Below are 24,592 nucleotides of genomic sequence, written 5' to 3' on the forward strand. Positions count from 1 at the left end.
CTTCCCCTGGGATCTGGTGGTGGTTCTTGAAACCTTCACTTCAGGCTGGGACAGGAAGAACAGCCTGCTGCTGTGAAATGATAAGCCATCGAGGTTTGAAGGTGTGACTAGGAGCTGTGTGCTAAGCCTCTAGCTGACGAAGTTAATATCAGCAGGAAGGGACGGGTAAAAGGTGTGGTTTCCTAAATGAAGAACGCCTTTAAGCAGCTAGGAAGTAAGTGAATGCTTTATGTATTCATGTTGTGTATGTGTTATCTGTGTTTTGCGCAAAAGTGAATTTGGAAGACAATGTACAGGAACATTCAAAACATTCTTCAGACTATTCATCTTTCTGTTTTCTTAAGGAGTGGGTGTGATAGATGAAGTTTAGTGCTTCCATTTTGTGCTTCTTTGACCAAATGGTAATGCTATAGGAGTTTCAGTTAGTCCTGTCTGAAGTTACCGCTGTTATCTTCTGATGCTGGTTTGAGTTCTTATTTAAGAAGGGATTTGCCTTTCCCAGAAATCAGAGCTTCGTAATAAAAAGAAACTGGAGCTTAGAGGGAGCAGCTACACAGTTTGGCTTTCCCATTATTAATCTCATGATGTCTCTCTACGAAACTATGAAAAATCTAGATTTTGTAGTCAGTTCTTACCTTTAACCACCTTGTTCATCAAGGGCACATGTAGGCCTCATATCTCTTCTATGTGCTACAGTTAGAATAACGAATGGGACCGATGTTCTCGTGGTATGGAGTTTATACAGAGGAAACAGACGACTATGTAAGTGTAAAAATATGTTCTGCCCCCGTCTCAGCCTCCATCATGAGAGCTATCCACCCTCTTACCAGCTATGAGCATGTAAAACAAAGAAAAAAAGCTCATCATGACCAATATCTCCATGGGGCGGTAAGACATAAAATAACCAGATCTGTGGTCGTGGAATGCCTTTTTCTATAGAGGCAGTGGGATGCTGCCGTGTCTCCCAGCTCCTACATTGTGTTAATATGCACCGCCTTCACCCCCCGGCCCCTCCGCCCAGCCCCGCTTCCTTCTAAGCATCTACACTCCTGGCTCAGTGTGTCAGCATTTCTGTATTGCAGTCCTGGCTCTTTCACTATTCATAGACCCCTCGAAGAAAGAGAAAAAAATGAATATTTACTTATTTTTGAAGTCTAAGAAATCCTAGCTGGAGTGCTAATCTAATTGAATTCTTCCAGATACATAAAGTGAGTGACATTCTTATTGAACGTGTGAAGAAACAGGCTGAAGATCTGGAGTGGCAAGTTCAAATTTTTACAGCTAGAAAGGATTTGAATCTTGGACTTCAAATAATAGTATTTAATGTTTCATGAACATTAGCATTAGGTCTGGTTAGCACTTTATATACCCTACAGTCTTGGGAAGCAAAAGCACTATTTTACTTTCGTCGAATCTGAGGTTTAAAAAAGTGAAGTGACTTGCCTCAAGTCACACATAGAAGTGAGGGCTGGTATTTCAAGCCAGATCTGCCGGGTTCCAGAATTCACGCTTGGTGGCAAGAGATTAGTTGAAAATCCAGGCTCTTCTGAATCCAAAGCCCATCTGTGTTCTGTGTATTTAGTCAGGCCTGATTTTAAACATGGGTCAAGAATTAGCAATAATGTGTTCTTTGGTAAGTCAATTACCTTCTTAACATTAGTTTCTTCATTTGTAAGAGGGGGATGATAGTAAGTAGCTGTCAGCGTTGGGAGGTTTCAATATGGTTATACACACAGCAGTCCTCCAGCAAATGATGGCATCTCTCTCTGCCACCTTTTGACAACCATTACTATTTCTCCCACCCCTACTCCCTACGTTCTCTCAGCTGACTTCATTCGTTCATTTCTGGCATTGGGATTGAGGGCTCGGGATCTTTCTGTTTTGAGATTGACAAAGTCAATCCAGGATGAGGGTAAAGAGAGAAGAAAATGCACAGCAGTCAAAGTGTTCCTGAAGTGTCCAGACTCCACTCATGAAACTTTGTGTGATTGAATTAAATTAGTCTCTGGGAGGTAATTCAGCTGACTGCCTGCCCGTGATGACAGGTGGCAGACTCAATGGTGATTCTGAGATTAAGAATTGCATCGGAGGATAGGGGTGGGTCAGCTGACAGCCAGACAATAGGCGGCATAACCTAGTGGTGGGGGGGTCCTAGTGGTCAGAACATTCCGTAGACTGTGTTTGTAAAGTAGTTTGGAAGAGACGTGGGAGGTGAAGAATGGGGATGCCTTCTAAAGGGTGATGGTTAGTTGTGGCTGGAGTTTGGTAAGGGAAGAAAAGAATAAGCAAGGAATGTGGTTAGAACCTGGTGAAATAGGGCTGGGTTTGTCTCTGCATAATCAATTTCACCTTATGTTTCCCACCTCACTCCTCTTCCCCCACAGGGTCTGGCTCATAGAAACAGACTTAAAGAAATGAATTTCTTTTCACTGGAAGATTATAGGTCTTCACGTGAGGTAAGATTCGTGGATGAAACTCAAGTAGAAGAATAATTCACCAGTATTTCTTAAAAATATCAAATGTGAACACTTTCACACTAGTGTATAAATGGGAACAACTTTTCTGGAGGGCATTTGGTAATATGTATCAAAGTTCTTTAATGTATATATCCCTTGGCCCCATAATTTCTTGTTTAAAATTTTTTTCCTAAGGAAATATTTGAAAGTACAGGACAAATTTTTTTAATACTCACAAAAAAATGTAAACAACATAAATGTCCAGCAGTATGGGATTGCCTAAATACATTATGGTATAATCTATATGGATAAAAACTATACATTGTTTTTATTTCTTATTTTTTGCGATACGCGGGCCTCTCACTGTTGTGGTCTCTCCCGTTGCGGAGCACAGGCTCCGGACACGCAGGCTCAATGGCCATGGCTCATGGGCCCAGCCGCTCCGCGGCATGTGAGATCTTCCTGGACCGGGGCACGAACCTGCGTCCCCTGCATCGGCAGGCGGACTCTCAACCACTGTGCCACCAGGGAAGCCCCCTTGTAAGAACTTTTTACTACTGATATGTAGTCCTGAATACACATATATATGCATATATGTATGTATGTATATATATATATATATATATATATATATATATATATATGTTTTAAGCCAAGATATTTATATTTTTTCAGAATCCCAAAAAGTAGAATTTTTGTTTTTTGAATTAATAGTTTTAAAAGTGTCTCAGTAATTTGGGATGGTATCACTTTGTCTAACATGTGTATATATATATACGTTGAACATTTTGAGCTGAACTGAATAGGACCCAGCCTATCTAATCTATTGGTAAATTTTTAAAAATTCTTTCCTTATTTTCTAATAATCATGGCTGTAGTTACTAGGAGTACAAATGACTTTAGCAAAAATACTGAAAGGTTTTCATTTCTTATATAAATCAGTCTCAGCCTACATGCTTTAGGCACTTGAAGGAGTTAATAAACACACGTCCACAGACACACACACATACATCTTAATCCTGGTGTGTTGCTATAGACTAACCTTTTAATTTTTCTTTGCATAAAAATCATTCTGTTACAAAGTTTTAATGCAAAACACATACCTCACCTCTTTTTACTTTAGAGATGAGTGATCAAGAAGGGACTTATTCCATCCTGAGATTTCTTCGGTCACCTTCGGAGTCACAAAATAGATCAAGGCCTGGTAGTACCCAAAACCCTGGCAAGACTGACGGAAAAGGTAGATGTTTGAAGCAACTAGATTCACCCATCTCTTATGAATTGTCAAACTTCTGACATTAGAAATAAAAAGTTCCTATCTATATTCTAGGTTCTCAGTAATATGAAACCATAATGGTCTTTAGTATCTTTTTTGTTTTTAATTTTGTGAGAATGGAGAAATTAATTCTTTTAAATTTGAGAAGGTAATATAATTTTTTTTTAATAAATTTATTTATTTTTGGCTATGTTGGGTCTTCGTTGCTGTGCGCAGGCTTTCTCTAGTTGCAGTGAACGGGGGATACTCTTCGTTGCAGTGCGAGGGCTTCTCATTGTGGTGGCTTCTCTTATTGCGGAGCACGGGCTCTAGGCACGTGGGCTTCAGTAGTTGTGGCTTGCAGGCTTCAGTAGTTGTGGCTCGCGGGCTCTAGAGTGCAGGCTCAGTAGTTGTGGCACACAGGCTTAGTTGCTCCACAGCATGTGGGATCTTCCCGGACCAGGGCTCGAACCCGTGTCCCCTGCATTGGAAGGCGGATTCTTTTTTTTTTTTTTTTGCGGTACGTGGGCCTCTCACTGTTGTGGCCTCTCCCGTTGCGGAGCACAGGCTCTGGACGCGCAGGCTCAGCAGCCATGGCTCACGGGCCCAGCGGCATGTGGAATCTTCCCGGACCGGGGCATGAACCCGAGTCCCCTGCATCGGCAGGTGGACTCTCAACCACTGCGCCACCAGGGAAGTCCCAATAGAATGTTTTCATTCGAATTTGGTCAAGAGAAATTCATGAGGACTTTTTTTTTTTTTTTTGGCCAGACCAAAAGGCTTGCTGGATCTTAGTTCCCCGACCAGGGATGGAACCTGGGCCCCCAGCAGTGGAAACGTGGAGTCCTAACCACTGGACCGCCAGGGAATTCCCTCATGAGGATTTTAAAAGTAAAGGACAGACTAGAGTCTCAAGAAAACATTGCAGGGGCTTCCTGGGTGGCGCAGTGGTTGAGAATCCGCCTGCCAATGCAGGGGACACAGGTTCGAGCCCTGGTCCAGGAGGATCCCACATTCCGCAGAGCAACTGGGCGTATGCGCCACAGCTGCTGGGCCTACGCTCTGGAGCCTGTGAGCCACAAGTCCTGAAGCCTGGGCGCCTGGAGCCCGTGCTCTGCAAAGAGAGAGGCCACCGCAGTGAGAAGCCCGCGCACCGCAAGGAGGAATGTTTCCCGCTTGCTGCAACTGGAGAGAGCCCGCGCAATGTTAATTCTTAAGGGAGGAGACATTTGGCTCAGGTCACAGATCTTTTTCAACTTACCCGTGAATCCCAAGACTCCTGTTGTTAAAAGGAGAAACAGAAGATTCCAAGAATCACTAGAGTGGGAAAGCAGGCAAATGGAACTGAAGACCCTGCCCGGAGAGAAAACAAAGAGGCTGAGGAGACCAGCAGGGGAAAGACTGAGTTACAGGGCTTAGAGGGGGACGTTCCGTAAATTCAAGACCCTAACTCTTGAATGTCTTCAAACTTGAAATCATAAATTGAAAGGGATACTGGACAATTTGAAACATCAACGGACTGGGAGTTAGATGCCAGGGTTCTACTCCCTATTCTGCTACTATATACCTCTGAGGGAAGTCACTTATTCTATCTTTACCAAAATACTCCTCTGATTCATCTCCATGATTTATGAATACAAAGTGAATACTAGATATGAGGACTTGGTTTTTGAGATGCAAACATACTTCTAAATAAAACATATCTGGGGCTTCCCTGGTGGCGCAGTGGTTGAGAATCTGCCTGCCGATGCAGCGGACACGGGTTCGAGCCCTGGTCTGGGAAGATCCCACATGCCGCGGAGCAACTGGGCCCGTGAGCCACAACTACTGAGCCTGCGCGTCTGGAGCCTGTGCTGCGCAACAAGAGAGGCCGCGATAGTGAGAGGCCCGCGCACCGCTATGAAGAGTGGCCCCTGCTTACCACAACTAGAGAAAGCTCTCACACAGAAACGAAGACCCAACACACCCTTAAATAAATAAATAAATAAATAAAACATATCTGTATAGTCAATTTTATTGACCCATAATCAGAAGATATTTATTATCCTGTAAATATCATATGCTTGCATATATATCCATCATTTTCTCATTGGAGCCTCACTACAGTTCTTCAACAGTAGAAGAAATTATAATTCCAAACATGTATCAAATAATGTTAATCAAATATTGTTTCTTGAAACTTCATAAAATGAGTGGATATAGACATCAGGAGATTCACAATTGTTTCCAAATTGAAAAGCAGTAATTTTCCTGCTTGATTTGCTCAGTTATGAATTTATGTATATAGCACCCAAACTACATTAATTATCTGGAATATACTAAATATGGACATTTCACTTTCAATACCATTTTTTTTGTTTAGATTATAAGATATAGTTTAAGCAACCTCATGAAACTGGGCAGGCTTAGTTATTTGCGGCCGTGGTAGGCTGAGCAATTGGAGGACAGGTAAGCTAGGTCCTCTACATAAACTTTACCTTTTTCTTCAGGTGATTCAGTTCTTGTTATCTTTGTCCGATTGGACTTTGTAGCGCATATTTTCGCTTCTGCGTAAATTAGCTGCTCTTTTGTCTCTGGAGATTAAAAGAGAGACGTGGTTACCACGCCATAGTCACACTGTTTCTTGGAAAGCATGCAAGTTATCAGTATGTGTGAAGGGAGTTGACAGAATAGGATTTTTTCCAAATCGAGGAGATCTATATACTTGTTTTCTTCTTACCATGTGAAGTCCATCAGGTAAATCTTTTAAGTAACAAAATCTTGAAAAACAGTTAGACATAATGTGCCATATGCTAAATTATAATGACATTCTTTAGAAAAATTATTTAACAAGGAAAAGAAAATAATATCAGAGTTCAGTAGGGACTGGAAGAAAAAAATACTCACTTTCTGCATCTGCTTCTTGGAAGGGATGTGTTTCAGCTCTGCATATCCTGGGTGTTTTTCATTCATCTCTAAACATTTTTGAGATACAACTCTAAGATGCAGACATCAACAGGTTTTTTAGAAACTAAGTTTTCAGGTTCTGTCTTTCTGAGTTCTCTGTGTATTATTGAAATGACTATTTCATACCATTTAAATACTGATGCATGATTTTACTTCTGAAATTTTCTTCCAAGAGAGATTTTTGCCTCAGATTATTTTCTTTCCCATTCCTAAAATTATCAGTTACCAGCATCTCTTTAGATGTCATTTCACCTGTTACCTGGAGTTCTCCAAATGTGGTATTTAACTTTAAAAGGGTAACAGTGCTATGATCTATGAAATGTTTATACTACACTTAAAAACTGTCCCTATCCAGAAAAATAAAAAGATAATTTTTATGAGTCATTTTGTATTGTAAAGATAACTAGTGTTACATAGTAGGTTATTCTAAAAGTTCTCTTTCAGGAGTTCTCCTGATTTTTTTTCTATTTATCTTCACTCTTTTTTTTAATGATTAAAGATAGTTTACTTTCCGTGATCTCCTGAAGAATCTCTTCCAACAAGTTGTTAAAAATGAAAGCCCTACAATTGGGATGCAAATTAGTTTAGTTGTACTCTTGTGGGGTGTGTAGCATTGTGCCCATAATATTTGAAGGCATAGGCTAAAAGCAACCAATTCTCCTTGAAATATTAACTTTACTTGCAAATTTTTTGAAAAGTTAATTAATTTATTTCAAGTATTTCAAATATCATTTTTATAATCAAAGCAATTTATATAGAATAGAATTCTGATAACACAAAAAGTTTTAAAATTCTTATGTTCACTAGTTTGCCAGCGTATCATCAAATAAAACACTTTTTATATATTTTATTTCCTCAGAGAATTATGCCCTGTTGTTGTCTTTTATACTGATGAAAATATATAGGCCTTCGTGTGTTCATAATATTCACTTATAACATCTAATAGTTTCCCACAAGATAACTTCTCATAAGAAAACATGATTGTGCAGAAATAGGTTTATAATGCCTTTAAAACTTCTTTACCAAGTTTGTAATATCTCAGGAATATGGAAGCTATATCACATAAATAAGAAAATTCTAGATTTGGATGTGAAATAGAGAAACACACTATTATACAGACAAGAACAATTAATTACTGATTAAATAATTATTTTATTATTCATATCCTGGCTTCATCGATGTGACCATTCGCTTTATTAACTCAGTTAATCTGAGAGATATCCTGAAATATTTTCTAACAGTGCTATCAGTTATATTCAATGGTAAACCATGAAAATATCTGAGGTAATTTACCTTGTAAAGTGAGTTTTAAACCTGAATGGGTTAGTTCTTTTTCTACAAGATTAAATTTACTGGATTACTTTTTAAAATCTCTATTCTTTGTGCTCCGTATATGCACTAGTAACGATGAGATAAGCTGAGAGCGACAGCTATAGATACAGTTGGTGATACCTGTGTCAGTGTGGTAGTTTCTGCTGGAATCTGAACCCAATGGAAGAGGTGAACCCCAGTGGGCGAATGGCACAGTTGTGTGAGCTGTAGCTCAAGACGACTCTTCTGGGCTCTATATGTTATTGGCTCTTGTTATCAAAGAAGCTTCAGTGTTTGCCAGCTCTTCATGAACATGTGAGAAAGCAGTTCATATTTGTACTTCAGGCTTCACAATTTGCATCTTCTACGGAGAAAGGCAGTTTTTAAGCAAGGGAGATGAGTGGGCAATATAATTTAAAGGGCCATGCCCATTTTGCACAGAATTCAACACTGAACTTAAAAAAAAAAAAAGCACCAAAAAGGCCACCATCACCACTATGACCACCACCAAATACTATGGTTCTAAATATAATCCCTATATAGATTAGACACTAGTTTGGGCTCTAAATAGAAACTGTACATAATGGGATATTTAAATCCATCTTCTAAACTATGCTAGTGTTAGCTAAATGGAAACATTAATACATGAATACTAATAGTCCATTATTCTCCACAGTTATCTGAAGGAGATTTTGAAAAATAAAGTTTTAAGATGTTAAGTTTTATTAGATGAAGAGCTAGTCAATCCCTGGTTCCTTTAAAATATATCTAAATTCAATTGCTTTATTCTTTGAAACATTTTTTTCAGAACATATACTTTTTACAGTCTGTTTTTTCAATTCATTCCAATACAAGTATACTCTCTAAATATACTCTCTCTATATAAACTTCAGGTTTTGAGGTTTTTGGTTCCCTTCTCCTTCAGTCTGTACTCTAATTATAAAGAGTAGAAATATATTGGCTTCCCCCTTAGTGGTCTAAAGTGGCATTTCCAATAGTGTAATGGATAAACGGTGACAGTGCAGTTGGAATATATATGTTTCAACTCAGTAGAAAAGGATTGATAGCTTTATCTGTTTTCACCATTCAATAATGGTAAAAAAACACAATAAAGAAATGTATTTCAATTGTGGATTTCATTCCTTCAAAAATCCCATTTTAGACTGGTACATTCGCAAGAGTTTTACATTGAGTTCTAGTATGGAGAAATGATGACAAAAGAAAAACCTATTTTGATGTAAAAACAAGTTGTTACGGAAATTTTCAAACAGAATGAGTGTAATAAAAAAATAACCCTGTGTAGCCTGAGAAAGAGGAATATTATTTATGTTCTGGCTATATGTTCTTTCTGGCTTTGTTATAGTCCCTTCTTATTCTTGTCTTGCTCTCTCAAACTGCTAGAGACTTCACCTAAAACAACCATCTGGTAAGCTCAACACTCAACACCACGGTAATTGGAATATTAGAACTTGAAAACATTTGCTTAGGCCTTAACTTCTCACATTTGGAAGTCCATCAAACATTTCCATTTCTTCCTAATCACTAACTTTCTGCACTTAAACAAAAAGTCAGTTCTCTGATCTACTTCTTTATCATTTTTCTTTACAATATTATACCTCTTTACAGCAATTTTTCTTTTTTAACCAATGGTATAATGTAATAATTATTTTCATCATGAAACATATATGCCCCATTATTTCTAAATAGTTCACTAATTCTTTAATCTTTCATATTCAAAATAGCTCTCTTAGTCTTTAGTACGATTATGCTTCACCTTACAAATTACCTTCTTGCTTGTAGGTGTTTCCCTTTCATCACTTTAAATATGTCTTGCCACTCCCTTCTGGCTTGCAGAGTTTCTGCCGAAAGATCAGCTGTTAACCTTATGGGTATTCCCTTGTATGTTGTTTGTTGTTTTTTCCCTTGCTACTTTTAATATTTTTTTCTTGGTATTTAATTTTTGATAGTTTGATTAATATGTGTCTTGAGTGTTTTTCCTTGGATTTATCCTGTACGGGACTCTCTGCTCTTCCTGGACTTGATTGACTATTTCCTTTCCCATATTAGGGAAGTTTTCAACTATAATCTTTTCAAATATTTTCTAAGTCCCTTTCTTTTTCTCTTCTTCTTCTGGGACCCCTATAATTCAAATGTTGGTGCGTTTAATGTTGTCTCAGAGGTCTCTGAGACTGTCCTCAATTCTTTTCATTCTTTTTTGTGTATTCTGCTCTTTAGTAGTTATTTCCACTATTTTATCTTCCAGATCACTTATCCATTCTTCTGCCTCAGTTATTCTGCTATTGATTCCTTCTAGAGAATTTTTAATTTCATTTATTGTGTCTTTCATCATTGTTTGTTTGCTCTTTATTTCTTCCAGGTCCTTGTTAAACGTTTCTTGTATTTTCTCCATTCCATTTCCAAGATTTTGGATCATCTTTGCTAGCGTTACTCTGAATTATTTTTCAGGTAGACTGCCTATTTCCTCTTCATTTGTTTAGTCTGGTGGGTTTTTACCTTGCTCCTTAATCTGCTGCATATTTCTCTGTCTTCTCATTTTGCTTAACTTACTGAGTTTGGAGTCTCCTTTTTGCAGGATGCAGGCTCGTAGTTCCCGTTGTTTTTGGTGTCTGCCCCCAGTGGCTAAGGTTGGTTCAGTGGGTTGTGCAGGCTTCCTGGTGGAGGGGACTAGTGCCTGTGGTCTGGTGGATGAGGCTGGATCTTGTCTTTCTGGTGGGCAGGACTGCGTCCGGTGGTGTGTTTTGGGGTGTCTGTGACCTTATTATGATATTAGGCCACCTCTCTGCTAATGGGTGGGGTTGTGTTCCTGTCTTGCTCTCTAAATATACTCTCTCTATATAAACTTCAGGTTTTGAGGTTTTTGGTTCCCTTCTCCTTCAGTCTGTACTCTAATTATAAAGAGTAGAAATATATTGGCTTCCCCCTTAGTGGTCTAAAGTGGCATTTCCAATAGTGTAATGGATAAACGGTGACAGTGCAGTTGGAATATATATGTTTCAACTCAGTAGAAAAGGATTGATAGCTTTATCTGTTTTCACCATTCAATAATGGTAAAAAAACACAATAAAGAAATGTATTTCAATTGTGGATTTCATTCCTTCAAAAATCCCATTTTAGACTGGTACATTCGCAAGAGTTTTACATTGAGTTCTAGTATGGAGAAATGATGACAAAAGAAAAACCTAGTTGTTTGGCACAGGGTGCCCAGCACTGTAGCTTGCTGGTTGTTGAGTGGAGCTGGGTGTTAGTGTTGAGATGGAGATCTCTGGGAGAGCTCTTGCTGATTGATATTATGTGGAGCTGGGAGGTCTCTGGTGGACCAATGTCCTGAACTCACCTTTCCCACCTCAGGCCTGACACCTGGCCAGAGCACCAAGACCCTCTCAGCCACACGGCTTTTGGGAAGTCTGAGGTCTTCTGCCAGCATTCAGTAGGTGTTCTGTGGGAGCTGTTCCACATGTAGATGTATTTCTGATGTATTTGTGGGGAGGAAGTTGATTTCCACCTCTTACTCCTTCGCCATCTTGAAGGTGACACCAGATTTTTCAATTTAGAGTCAGAAAGTAAACAAAATAAAAATGAATTACAATATAGGCGGACAATCGGTGTAGAATATTTTTTATAAAATCTCTGCTATCTCTACCCTTAGTTTACTGAGAATTTTTTTTTGTGTGTGTGGTACGTGGGCCTCACACTGCTGTGGCCTCTCCCGTTGTGGAGCACAGGCTCCGGACGCACAGGCTCAGCGACCATGGCTCACGGGCCCAGCCGCTCCGCGGCATGTGGGATCTTCCCGGACCAGGGCACAAACCCGCGTCCCCTGCATTGGCAGGCGGACTCTCAACCACTGCACCACCAGGGAAGCCCCTACTGAGATCTTTGAATGAACAGGAATGTTATAATATTCTTCTTGGTCAACCAACCTTGTATTTCATACAGTAAAAGATAAAATGTGATATATTTTTAGGATTATCTGTAAGACCTTTTGATCTGAACTGGACATAGGACCATGGGAAACTTATGACCACTGCCTGTATCTGAGGCATCTTGTGTGGTTTCACCTGACTCACACATACATTAGTTTCTATGAGGTTATAGCCCCGATAAGAGTCTTAGGTCTATTTTTGTTTGTGTACAATATCTATTTATTCCCACTACAAATACTGAACTTTTTTCACTTGAGCAGTAAAGAGCAAAAGGTAGATTGTTGGTGGCTACCCAACCATATTTATATGAATAGAATTTGTTTTTCCTCTGAAACAAAGTCAGGGTGGGGGTAGTACCAAAACACCTTAAGCCAAACTGTCACTATCTGGACATATAGGTTTTATTATGTGATTTCTCTCTTCAAATGCCTTTTTATATAAGCAGTCATTTAAATCCACCTTTGATGAACAGACATGTTATTTACAGCATTATTCCTTTTTAAAATTCCTCTGGTTGCCTAGAACCTTATTTTCCATATACCTGTGTCTTCCTTTACTGCATACTCAGTTCTCATAAAAATTTTCACTCTAGACTACTCAGTTATATTATTTATGACAGTGGCTTTTCCTAATTTATTTCTGGAGTGATGGACTATTACCTGTACAAACCAGGCGGTATTTAAAGGCTTGTTGTACATAGTTTAGTTAAGTAGATGTGATTTTATTTTTGTATACCTATTAGAAAATATCCAGTTAGAGATTCATATTTCCTCTGTGGTTTTTACCAAACTAAGTTAGTTTCATACAACTGTGAGTAGCTGTACCACCTGAGGCTAGGTCTGGACTTGTCATCAACTGTAGGAGGATAGTGGAAGAAATATCTCTTCATTCATCCGCCGACAACTTTGTAAGCTCTCCTTCACCTTTGGGATAAAGAAATCATCCAAAAGTCTCCACAATGTCAACTGCTTCAGACTGTGATCAACCTCCAGGTATTTTTTTAAAATCTAAATGTCCTGTGCCATTTCAATGGAAATAAAAGTTTTGTTGTTTTTGTTTGTAAGAAGTGCTGGTTATGATTATACTAGGGGCATTGTATTTTTAATATTTCCCACATATACCTGAAAGAGTGCCTTTAAATATATTTAAAAGAAGTAATTATCTGTTTCCTGGCTTGATCCAAAGTGTAATCAACCAGTTTAAATACTTTTAGGAAAGCTGGATGGGCTGTCGAGTGGAAATGTGTTTTGAGTATCTTTGATTTTACTACTACTATATTTGTTATTTCTAGTGATCTTTGAAAATGGTAATGAATCTCTTAAGTTCTAATCTCACTTGCTTTACAAGGTTATAAAGCAATTATATATTTTCTATGCTAAAAGAAAACAGAGCAGACAGAGACAATCCCTATTGTGGATGTGGAACGGCCTCTTGCCCTTCCTCCTCCTCCACCTGAGGATGAATGGCGACCGATTCCTGAGCACACCAATGTGGATGGTAAAGTAGATATACCAGATTTTATTCGTTTACTGTCTCTTTTTGTTATCTTTAGATACATCTTCCATTTTATGTTTCTCTACTTGTTACTATTCGGAAAATTTTAAATTTAGAGAAAATACAAAGATTAAAACATTTTCAAAACATATATAGAGGGCTTCCCTGGTAGCGCAGTGGTTGAGAGTCTGCCTGCCGATGCAGGGGACGCGGGTTCGTGCCCCGGTCCGGGAAGATCCCACGTGCCGCGGAGCGGCTGGGCCCGTGAGCCATGGCAGCTGAGCCTGCGCGTCTGGAGCCTGTGCTCCGCAACGGGAGAGACCGCAACAGTGAGAGGCCCGTGTACCGCAAACAACAAAAACAACAAAAAAAAAACATATATAGAAGTAAAACAAAAGTGTATTTTCTGACAGGTTTGAAATTTTCATATATTAAAGAGCATAGTTAAAGATGAAAGAAGCCATTGGTCCAAATTTAGATTTGTTTTCTCACATGAAACTGAGGGACTTAAGCTTGTTCAAGGTTTAAAACTCAGAAAATTTGTAAAAATGACAAAGAAGGGTAGAACCCTATTACATGATGCCTCCTTTTGATCATAATTAAACTTAACATGTTTTAATAGAACAGGGTTTTCCAAGCTCGGCACTAATGACATTTTGGGCTAGGTAACTCTTTGCTGTGGGACACTGTTTAGTGATTGTAGGATGTTTAGCACCATTCTTGGCATCCATGCACTAGATGTCAGTACCACCCACCCGTCAGTTATGATGCCAAGAATTTCTCCAGATATTTATTAATGTCCCCTGGGGGACAAACTTTCCTCTGGTTGATAACCACCAAGTTATATGATTCAGAAAATTAAAGAAATGGTTTGGGTATTAGTCATGAATATAACCATTCTCTTGACAGCAATTTTTTACCTTGTTTCAGAAATACAATTCTTCCAAAATATAAAGAAATATCTTCTTTACACTGGAGTTTATACATTTATTTTGGAGGGAAATAAACCTACCAATGAAAGACTATTAACAATGATCTCTGAAAGTTTAGTTTCTAGAATGTGGGGATGTAGCATATTATTTTTGTGAAATTGAATAAATTATAGATGTTGTTTGACCTAAAACCAAATATCATCCCTTTAAAACATTCACTAAGATTTACTGTAATTCTTTATGAAGGGAACGTACTACTAGTCATGAAGTTCAAAGAGTTCTGTCTTAATAATAACACAGATTTAAAATTGTTAAGCATTTCTCCATCTGATCATATTAATGAGGATAACGTAATCTGAACTGAAATTCTGTGTCTGGTTTAAGGATATTTAATAATGCCTGTATGTAAAATTTTCACCTGTGCTGGAAGTCCCCAAAGACACACTCAGGTTTAATGTTTCACTAGGAGAACTCGCAGGACTCTATACAGTTGTACTCCTAGCTGAGATTTACGACAATGAATGGCTAACAAGCATCATCAGCAAATGGAAAAGGCACATGGAGTGAAGTGTTGGGGAGACCAAGCTCAGGCTTGCAAGGGTGCTCTCCCAGTAGAGTCACACAGGTCCCACGAATTCCCCAGCAACAAGTTGGGACTATGTGTCACATGTTGCCAACCAGGGAAACTCATTAGAGAATCAATGTTCAGGGTATTTACTGGGGGTTAATCACATAGGCAGCTTCCAGCTGGCATGTAACAAAATTACAGACTTCCTGAAGGAAAGCAACGGTTCAGCACAAGCTATATTGTTTGCACAAACAGTGGAGACATGGTAAGCCATGCCTATCAATTAATGGTTGTGGAAACCCTACTGAAGTAGGTTTCCAGATGCCAGCCAAGGCCGGCCTTGTAAGCGGGCCTTTCAGGATAACAAGTCAGGTCTGCTACTTTAATTCTTTTCTGCACATCCTCCAAAATAGTTTTTTCCCCCTGTCATTCAGCCTAATAGTTCATAGTGATTCACACATTGGGCATTATTTTTCAGAAAATGTGGGCATTTTAACCATAATAAAAGGAAAATAATGATATTAGTCTTTCAAATAGCAGGAGTTTACATTATCTCTGATTTTCACTCACTCTGTTTCTTAGCCTCTCGTTTTTCCTTCTCTCTATGTGGAATAACCCCTGTGATCCTGGGAGTGTTCAGCCTGCTGCTTTTGATGTTGTGTGGATTCTTTCATTATCAGTGTAAGTCTGACCTATTGGGAGAAAAGAAATAATAGACTATTTGTCAGATGATCATATTTCATTAAACCATTCCCAGAGAATAGTTTTTGGTAAATGTTTTATTGCCATACTGAATGGAGAACAGGAAAAAATGACATGAAAGTATCACAACTTTTTACTATATGATTGAATTTAACCTTGTGAGTTCTCAGTAACCACATTTTTTTTTCCAGGGAAGATATATTGTTGAAATTACTGCAGAATTTACTGAGTGTAATGATTATTATCAGTATTTTGAAAGTTAGAAGTTACTATATATTAAGCTCGATGAATTTGTAACTGTCTTTATGTTGAAAATAAAAAGGAATTTTTCAGTTTGTTCAAACTGCCCATTCCTGCAGCATCCTAAATTAGATCAACAGAATGTTTGGATTATTATTAAAATTGTTCACAACTGGTTATTTTAAAATAGTAGTTTCTCCATTGTAAAGCAATTATACTCCAATAAAGATGTAAAAAAAAAGCTAGGAAGAAGTTACAGATATTTTCAGTAAATATTTCTGGTCTGTAAGTGTTTGCCAAGGTTATTTAAAGATAATAAAGACTTATGAATATGGAAAAAAATACTAGTTTCTCATTGATAAAGTTAACTTGAAATTCAGAATTCTAAAATTTGATTAGGAAGTGAAATTCTACACATTACATCAAGGCATGATGCCAAAAGATTCATTTGAGACCTGGCTTTTGCTGTTGTCATCTATTTTAATTCAATTGAACCACTGTCCTGTTCATATAAACACACATTTAATCTTATAAGGAATTAGGATGATATTTTAGATTTAGGCATAGACTTTAGAAATAATAGTGGATAAATGAAAACATACTTAGCTAAATATCTTTTTGCAGTTTTTGAAAACATTTATGGGGAACTTTATTAAAGATCTACTATAGAAATTAAGCTTCACAATCTAATACCCTACTGTTTCATAACTGAGCATGTGTTTTATACTCATCTGGAATTCTTGTTCCAGACTTTCAAAGTGTTCAGGAATCAGAGAGCAAGATGAAGAGCCTTATCCAACAGACTGAGTCTTTGCAAAACAAAGAGGAAAACTTTCTTCAGGTCCTAAAAGCTCTTGAGCAAAATAAAGGTAATGTTAGAGCTAGAACAAACTATCTTTAGATAGTTTAGAATGCTAGATTGTTTTTCTTGTTGCAGCCATAAAATGGTTGGTTGCATAATGCAATGGGAGCTAATAGAGCAGCATGGTGGTTTTGATGGCTTCTTGCCTCTTAGTTCTTCATGGATATTCTGAAACTGAGTGTCTCACATTTACCAAATATAGCCTCTTGTATTTATTAATTAATTCAGTTAATCATTCACATTTATTCAGTGCACACCAGATGCCAGCCACTTGGCTGGTGATCAAGGATAAATACAATATGAACCCTGCCCTTGGGAGGCTTAGAGAAAATATATAGACCAAAAGTAAACCAAAGTTTAAAGGTGTGCAGTAGATGTGCAAGATGTTCAGGGAGCATGAAAATGGAAGAACTCAAATATCTGAAAAGCAGTGGTGTTTTCATAGTTTCTGAGTGCCTCCTAAGGAGAGGCACTTACAATAATAATCATAAAGCTGCTTTTATGCTAATTAAATTATAATATAAAAATAGTCTATGTTGTGGTAAATAAATATTTTACAAAGGTCTTGCATTAAAATGTTAGGGTTTTTTTTCCCTTGAGGTATTGAACCTATAGTGAAAAATTAAATGAACCATCTGAAAGTCCATTAGTGATTCGTCATGTTAAAAGACTGGTTTCTTTTTTTTTTTTACTGAGATATGATTGACGTATAACCTTGTGTAATTTGGGGGGGTACAACACGTGTGTTTGATACATTTATATATTGCAATATGATTACTACAATAGTGTTAGCTAACACCTTTGTCATGTTACATAACTATCATTTCCTTTTTGTGTTGACAATTAAGTTTTAATCTCTTAGCAACTTTGTGCTTATAATACAGTATTGCTGACTATAATAACTAAGTTGTGCATTTTAAAAGGATGGTTTCTAAGCAGCTGATTACTTCAGTCAGAGATGAAGCTAATTAAGTAGGGAAGGGAATTGGACTAAAATTATTTGTACGTTTTGCCACTTGATCATTATTATTATTATGACTCTTGCACAGTAAAAAATCAGATGAAATGTGTATTCCTATCTAACGTTAAGTCTTGTTGTCTTATATAGAAATCTTACAGCAGCTTCAAAAACAGAATGAGTGGGCTTCTCTGGTGGCGCAGTGGTTGAGAGTCCGCCTGTTGATGCAGGGGACACGGGTTTGGACCTTGGTCCGGGAAGATCCCACATGCTGCGGAGCGGCTGGGCCCGTGAGCCATGGCCGCTGAGCCTGTGCGTCCGGAGCCTGTGCTCCGCAACGGGAGAGGCCACAACAGTGAGAGGCCCATGTACGCAAAAAAAAAAAAAAACAAACAAACAAAAAAAAACAATGAGTATATCACTGAGGCTCTACAAGAACTAAATGTGGAACAAGGTAATTTTTGGAAGTGAGAAAATTCCGAGTACATAGTAATTTTTAATAACAGCCTCATTCTTTGAAGTGGGAGAACGTGTGAAGACATGAGGCCTTGTTTGTGAGGTTCTGTGGGCTCTGAGTTGTAAATATTTTCTTTCCTAGGAGACAGGTGTGGACCTTCTCTGAGTCACTGGGTACAATACAGAGACCACTGCTACCACCAAACCGTGCAAATTGTTTCTTGGTTAGAGTGTTCGGATCTTTGCATCTCTTTGAATGCTACATTTTTAAAGACAGAAAGGAGTAGATTGATGGTGAGATTGTAGTTCATTCTTTACTTCTGGATAAATGTATAGTAGCCACCAGGAGAAGGAAGGGCTCACCTGCAGCTCTGAAACCAGGGTAAGGGGCACTCTCCTGCTTCATTTTCCACTCATCTTTCCCTGGCCTGCTCCACATCAACCCACCTTTCTTTCCTAACACACCATGCATGCATTCACTGCAGAAACACTGTGTTTGCATGCAGAATTCTTCTCTCAGATGCAACCACGGCGAACTACTTCATGTCCTTCAACTACTTATTCAGTTGTCACCTTCTTAATGAGACCTGCCCCGGCAACCTTACTTAAAATTGCAACCTGTGTCGGGCTTCCCTGGTGGCGCAGTGGTTGAGAGTCCACCTGCCGATGCAGGGGACACGGGTTCGTGCCCCGGTCCGGGAAGATCCCACATGCCGCGGAGCGGCCAGACCCGTGAGCCATGGCCGCTGAGCCTGCGCGTCTGGAGCCTGTGCTCCGCAACGGGAGAGGCCACAACAGTGAGAGGCCCGTGTACTAAAAAAAAAAAAAAAAAATTGCAACCTGTGTACCAGTGCCCACCCCACCACCAGACCCTCCTCTGTGCTTTTAGGCATTCTTACCCTGCTTTAACTTTTTATAGCACTTGTCACCTTCTTATGTATCATATCATTTACACCTATGTTTTTTACTTCTATCTGGCCCACATCCCCCAGAAGCAGGGATCTTTCTCATTTTTGTTCAATGATATATCTCAAGCTCTAAGAATAGGCACAACATTAAATAAATGATAAAATAAGAAAGTAATTCATATCTTGGTGTGGTGTCTTCTTAAATATAAAATTTTCTATTATAATCATCGCTTACTATTCGGTTCAGAAAAAATAATATTTACCTAGTAAAAGTATGGTAAATTTTACCTAGTAAAAACTGTGAAATAACTATATCAAAAGGATACAGGAAGTGAGAAGATAGGGCATGAGACTAAAAATTCTGCCTTCATAAAATAGGAAGTCATAGAACTAATAAAGAGTTAGGAACAGTTAATTGCCTCTGGAGAATGGCATTCATTGAGGGAGGAAATGACTACTATTTTGTATATATCAATATTTAGCATCATTTGACTTCTAAAACCAAGTGCATGCATTTGTGTGATTTAAAAAATATATGTAAGTGTAAAATATCAGATGAAATTACAATACAGTTAATGCTGTGCCCTTTCTTTTTACAACTTAAATATTTCTAAAATACACTGGGGAAATAAAAACCTTTATCATTACTGGAACTAAGCTAAAAAATAAAATAAAATTTTCTATTAGCTCTTTTTTTTTTTCTTCTTCCTCTTGGTGTTTAATTCCTGGTTTAAGAAATGCACAGATGCTGAAGAACTGAAATATTTTTTAATGTTTTATTTATCAGTGGGCATATATAGACTGCATTATTTTTATGATTCTTTAGACACAAGTTCTATATTTTTATCTCTAACGCACTCTTAGTATTAACACCTTTGTGTATTTTGGTTCCATGTAGTACATCATGAAGTTACTTGCAGCAAATCACACTTGGCTTGGCCTGTCTTATAATGAAGAGGACAATGAATGGAAGTGGGAGGATGGCTCCCTTCCTTCTCCTGGCCTGTAAGTTTCTGGTATAAAATCCAATTCCTTACTTCTTTTTCAATGTCTTTGGCCTAAAGAGCTTGAGGAGATAGAGAAGATCCTTTGGCCTAAAGAGCTTGAGGAAATAGAGAAGATCATTTCTCTTCTCGAAGAGGGATTGAATTTAGACCTCTTTATTTCTTGTTTTTATTTCATACTATACTGTCAGCAATTTTGTAAATCAAAGTCACTTAGATATTTCATAATTAGTGTAAATATACCCTTATTATTAGATGAGCTGAATGATTACAATTTCAGATAAGAAATACAATGTGGGGAAGAATATCATTAGTATGAATATGGGGACCTCTCTGGTATTTTTATTGGGAAGAAGTATAGATAAAATTGTCTTTCCTCAGCCAAATAATTTGGGATTTTTTTTTGGTTTTAAGTACATATTTTTCTATTGTTATTCAGAAACATTGCATTAGACAGCTATGGCAGAAAAAATATTTTCAAGCTGTTTCATCACTGTGTGCCAATCTTAGATAATATTTCAAAGTTTGATAATTTTGATAGCTGATTATTTTTATTTTGTTCCTTTAGGTTATATTATTATTACGTTTAGTGAGGCTGTTTTTCTTATAACTTATAATAATACTTTTGACAATTTTATAATATTTACCTTTTATTTCTTGGTATGATTCCTTATATATTATGTTTGTGACTTCTCTTGCACACATATCTTACCAGTGTTTTCCTTTAATAATTTGTCCTTTTAAGTTTATTTGCTTTTATTATATGAACAAATGGTTAACATTGAAGTATAATGAGATTGTCTTTGTTCATTTGAAATTTATTTTAAGACGTAAGGTATAAAGCTGAAACATGTACATGTATGTTTAAATGTAGATATAATTGTATGTCTGTCTGTGTGTATTTCAATTAAGTAATCAATTGTCAGTATTGTTTAAATGATTCATTTTACTTTCATCACTGATTTTAATGTCATTTATCATATGCTAAAATTTAATATTTAAATAATTTTAGCCTTTTTACATGTGCCTTAAGTATTTCATAGTTTGTATAAATATTTTATGTGTAAATATTCTTGAATATTTTCCCAGGCTTGCCTGCACTATTGCATCAAATTGTTAGTCTATTCTAACTTTATTGTTGATCATTTTAATTACTGGAATTTTGTAACTTGAAAGTTTTCCTCTGCTTCAAACCTTGTACAATGTTTGGAACATAGAACATTCAATAGGTATGTTGAATTAATGAATGAAATAACATATGAAATATTTTGGCGATTTAATATGCCCAACACAGTTCAGAATTTTTTTTCTAGCTCCTTTGGCATTTTTAAAAGAAATGTACTATGCATTTAATAAATCACGAAATAAGCTTTGCCTTTTTTTTTTTTAGATAGTACTGAACAACCAGCTTTGCTCTAGAGTTGATGAAAAATAGTCTTGTTAACATGGATCTAAAATGCTCTTTATAATCTAGACCTTTAGTAAAGGACTAAATTCAATCAGCATATTTGATAACATCTACCCTCTGGCATTTATATCAGTGGTAAATTAAAGTAAGATGTAAATTAAAGTAAAATGAACATTATCAGAGCGGAGGCAAGTGTCCTGAAATATTACACATACAGTTAACCCATGAATAATGCAAGGGTGTTAGGGGCACTAACTCCTCCATGTAGTGGAAAATCTGCTTAGAACTTATAGTCTACCCTTCTATAGGCAGTTCCAAAACTACATGTTAAACCAACCACAGTTAAAGCAACCTGTAGTACTGTAGTATTTACCATTGAAAAAATCCGCATATAGGTAGAACTGCGTAGTTCAAATCCAGGTTATTTAAGGATAAACACACACACACTCACTCACACACACATATATACGTATACATATATATTCTAAATTTCATTACTAATTTTGGCTAGCTTTCATATCTAATGTATTTATAAGTAAATATCCCTCCTCCAGTGGTAGCTGTACATGCATGTGGTTTCTATCATGCTAATCTGTACTTAAACGTAATTATGTACCCCAGATCATATGTCCTGTCTTTCCTGCTATTGCCATAATTTTCCAGCTGGACCATTCTCTTCTTCTCTATACAGGTGTACCTTTTCCCACTTATAAATACTCATAAATAACTATCACATTTTGTGAAGCTTATTTATGACTTAATGTCTATCTCTTTTTGTATATATACATGTATGAGTTCTTTGCAAAGAGGGAGAGTGCCTTTACTCCCTTGAGTTCCCTACAGCGCCAGGTATAATCGGTTTCACATAACGTGTTCTTAAGTAATGCTACTTAATTTGAACACAGTGAGTGGCCAGTGACTTGTGTTTTCTAAATTTCTCAGGAGTCTACCAAAGCCAAGTACGGATTTCCAGGGGAATTGTGTGTATGCAAATGTGAACACTGTTGGCATGGATACCTGCACTATGTCCTCTTCATGTGTGTGTGAGAAGCCTGTCTGTGCTAAACACTCAGAAGAAAGTTAAAAAAAAACTGATGAGGTTTGCACATCTCAATCACATTCCATATTCAAGACCTGCCTGCCTTTCTTCTATTGGCACTTCATGTTATTCACAACTCTTTTTTTTTGTGACAGAAACTGATAAATGACTTCATGATAGAAGAAGCCAGAGTCTAGAGTTAAAGGAGAAAAAACAGAGAAGCACAGAAAACTTAGAAACTCAGAACCTGTTTGATTTTCTGAGAATTATATAAATGAATTAAAAAACATATCATTTGTCATAAATACTTAATCTTTGGGAGTCTTTTTTTTATATTTCAAAATCTACTTACTCATTTACAATTGTGACCTGTGGAAATAAGCGTTTAGAACAAATACAGTGGGAAATATAAATGATAAATGGTTTACCACATAATACACAAAGAATGTAAAAAATGCAAAGAAATATCAATAATAACAAAAAGCAGAAATTAAAAAAAATTAATTAAAACAAATTGACGTAGTCATCTATTTCTCAAGTTGCTTGCAGAAGTCTTCCTAGCAGATTTTCAATATATCAATTTCACTCACATCTTTAATTTCTTTTCTCCCTTTTCTTTCTGGTTGAAAGTGATGTGTTTTAAAAGTAATTTGTCTTAATTAATGTTCCATTATAGAACCAAAGAATTATACTTTACAAACTTGAAATTTCTGTACATAGGAATAAGATTTATCAGAGATTAATATATTTAAAAAGCTACTTATTCTACTGAATATTTGTATTTAATTCTGTGTTTAATATTTAGCTCTTTGTTTTGCTTTCTATTTTTAGAAAATAGATTTGTCAAAATTCCTTTAACCTAAAGTAAGTGAGGGTCATTTAAAAATTTTTTTATTAGCGTATAGTTGATTTACAATGTTGTGTTAGTTTCAGGTGTACAGTAAAGTGAATCAGTTATACATATACATATATCCACTCTTTTTTTTTTTTTTTGATTCTTTACCCATATAGGCCATTACAGAGTACTGAGTAGTTTTCACTTTGCTCTACAGCAGCTTCTTATTAGTTATCTATTTTATATATAGTAGTGTGTATATGTCAATCCCAATCTCCCAATTTATTCCTCCTCCAACCCCCGCCTTGTCCCCTGGTAACCATAAGTTTGTTTTCTACATCCATGACTCTACTTCTGTTTTGTAAATAAGTTCATTTGTACGCTTTCTTTTTTAGATTCCGCATATAAGTGATATCATATGATACTGTTTTTCTTCACTCAGTATGACAATTGCTAGGTCCATCCATGTTGCTGCAAATGGCATTATTTTGTTCTTTTTTATGGCTGAGTAATATTCCATTGTATATATGTACCACATCTTCTTTATCCATTCATCTGTTGATGGACATTTAGGTTGCTTCCGTGTCCTGACTATTGTAAATAGTGCTAAAATGAACACTGGGGTGCATATATCTTTTTGAATTATGGTTTTCTCCAGGTATATGCCCAGGAGTGGGATTGCTGGGTCATATGGTAGCCCTATTTTTAGTATTTTTAAGGAACCTCCATACTGTTCGCCATACTGGCTGTATCAATTTGTACGTTGTAGTGGCTGTACATTCCCACCAACAGTGTAGGAGGGTTCCTTTTTCTCCACACCCTCTCCAGCATTTATTGTTTGTAGGTTTTTTGATGATGGCCATTCTGACTGGTGTGAAGTGATAGGTCACTGTAGTTTTGTTTTACATTTCTCTAGTAATTAGTGATGTTGAGCATATTTTCATGTGCCTCTTGGCCATATGTATGTCTTCTTCAGAGAAATGTCTATTTAGGTGTTCTGCCCATTTTTGATCGGGTTGTTTGTTTCTTTTTACATTGAGTTGCTGAGCTGTTTGCATATTTTGGAGATTAATCCCTTGCCAGTCACTTCGTTTGCAAATATTTTCTCCCATTCTGTGGGTTTTCTTTTCTTTTTGTTGATGGTTTCCTTTGCTGTGCAAAAGCTTTGAAGTTTAACTAGGTCCCATTTATTTATTTTTGTTTTTATTTTCATTACTCTAGGAGCGGGATCAAAAAAGATCTTGCTGCGATTTATCAAAGAGTATTGTGCCTAT

The 24,592-nt window shown here is 37.0% G+C and overlaps 1 protein-coding gene across 1 annotated transcript; it reads left to right on the forward strand.

Annotated features, from left to right (window-relative positions):
- The first annotated feature begins 12,559 nt into the window (after positions 1 to 12,559).
- Positions 12,560 to 22,889, forward strand: LOC116761237 (C-type lectin domain family 12 member B-like). Its single transcript, XM_032646980.1, has 11 exons — positions 12,560 to 12,587; positions 12,849 to 12,904; positions 13,295 to 13,409; positions 15,489 to 15,587; positions 16,598 to 16,717; positions 17,819 to 17,862; positions 18,083 to 18,122; positions 18,267 to 18,418; positions 19,931 to 20,037; positions 22,387 to 22,543; positions 22,639 to 22,889. Exons 1-10 carry the CDS (start codon positions 12,560 to 12,562, stop codon positions 22,526 to 22,528), a joined length of 903 nt encoding a protein of 300 aa, XP_032502871.1. The 3' UTR covers positions 22,529 to 22,543; positions 22,639 to 22,889.
- Positions 22,890 to 24,592: the final 1,703 nt, after the last annotated feature.

This window comes from Phocoena sinus, chromosome 10, assembly GCF_008692025.1.
Source record: "Phocoena sinus isolate mPhoSin1 chromosome 10, mPhoSin1.pri, whole genome shotgun sequence".
NCBI classification, from domain to species: Eukaryota; Metazoa; Chordata; class Mammalia; order Artiodactyla; family Phocoenidae; genus Phocoena; species Phocoena sinus.

What these genes read in the sequence shown, in the direction of transcription:
- LOC116761237 (XM_032646980.1), top strand. Translation starts at nt 12,560, where the DNA reads ATGGACTATTACCTGTACAAACCAGGCG. An exon ending in TTACCTGTACAAACCAGGCG is followed by an intron (nt 12,588 to 12,848) that starts GTATTTAAAGGC and finishes TTTGGGATAAAG; the next exon opens with AAATCATCCAAAAGTCTCCA. An exon ending in AGAACTAAATGTGGAACAAG is followed by an intron (nt 18,123 to 18,266) that starts GTAATTTTTGGA and finishes TTTCTTTCCTAG; the next exon opens with GAGACAGGTGTGGACCTTCT.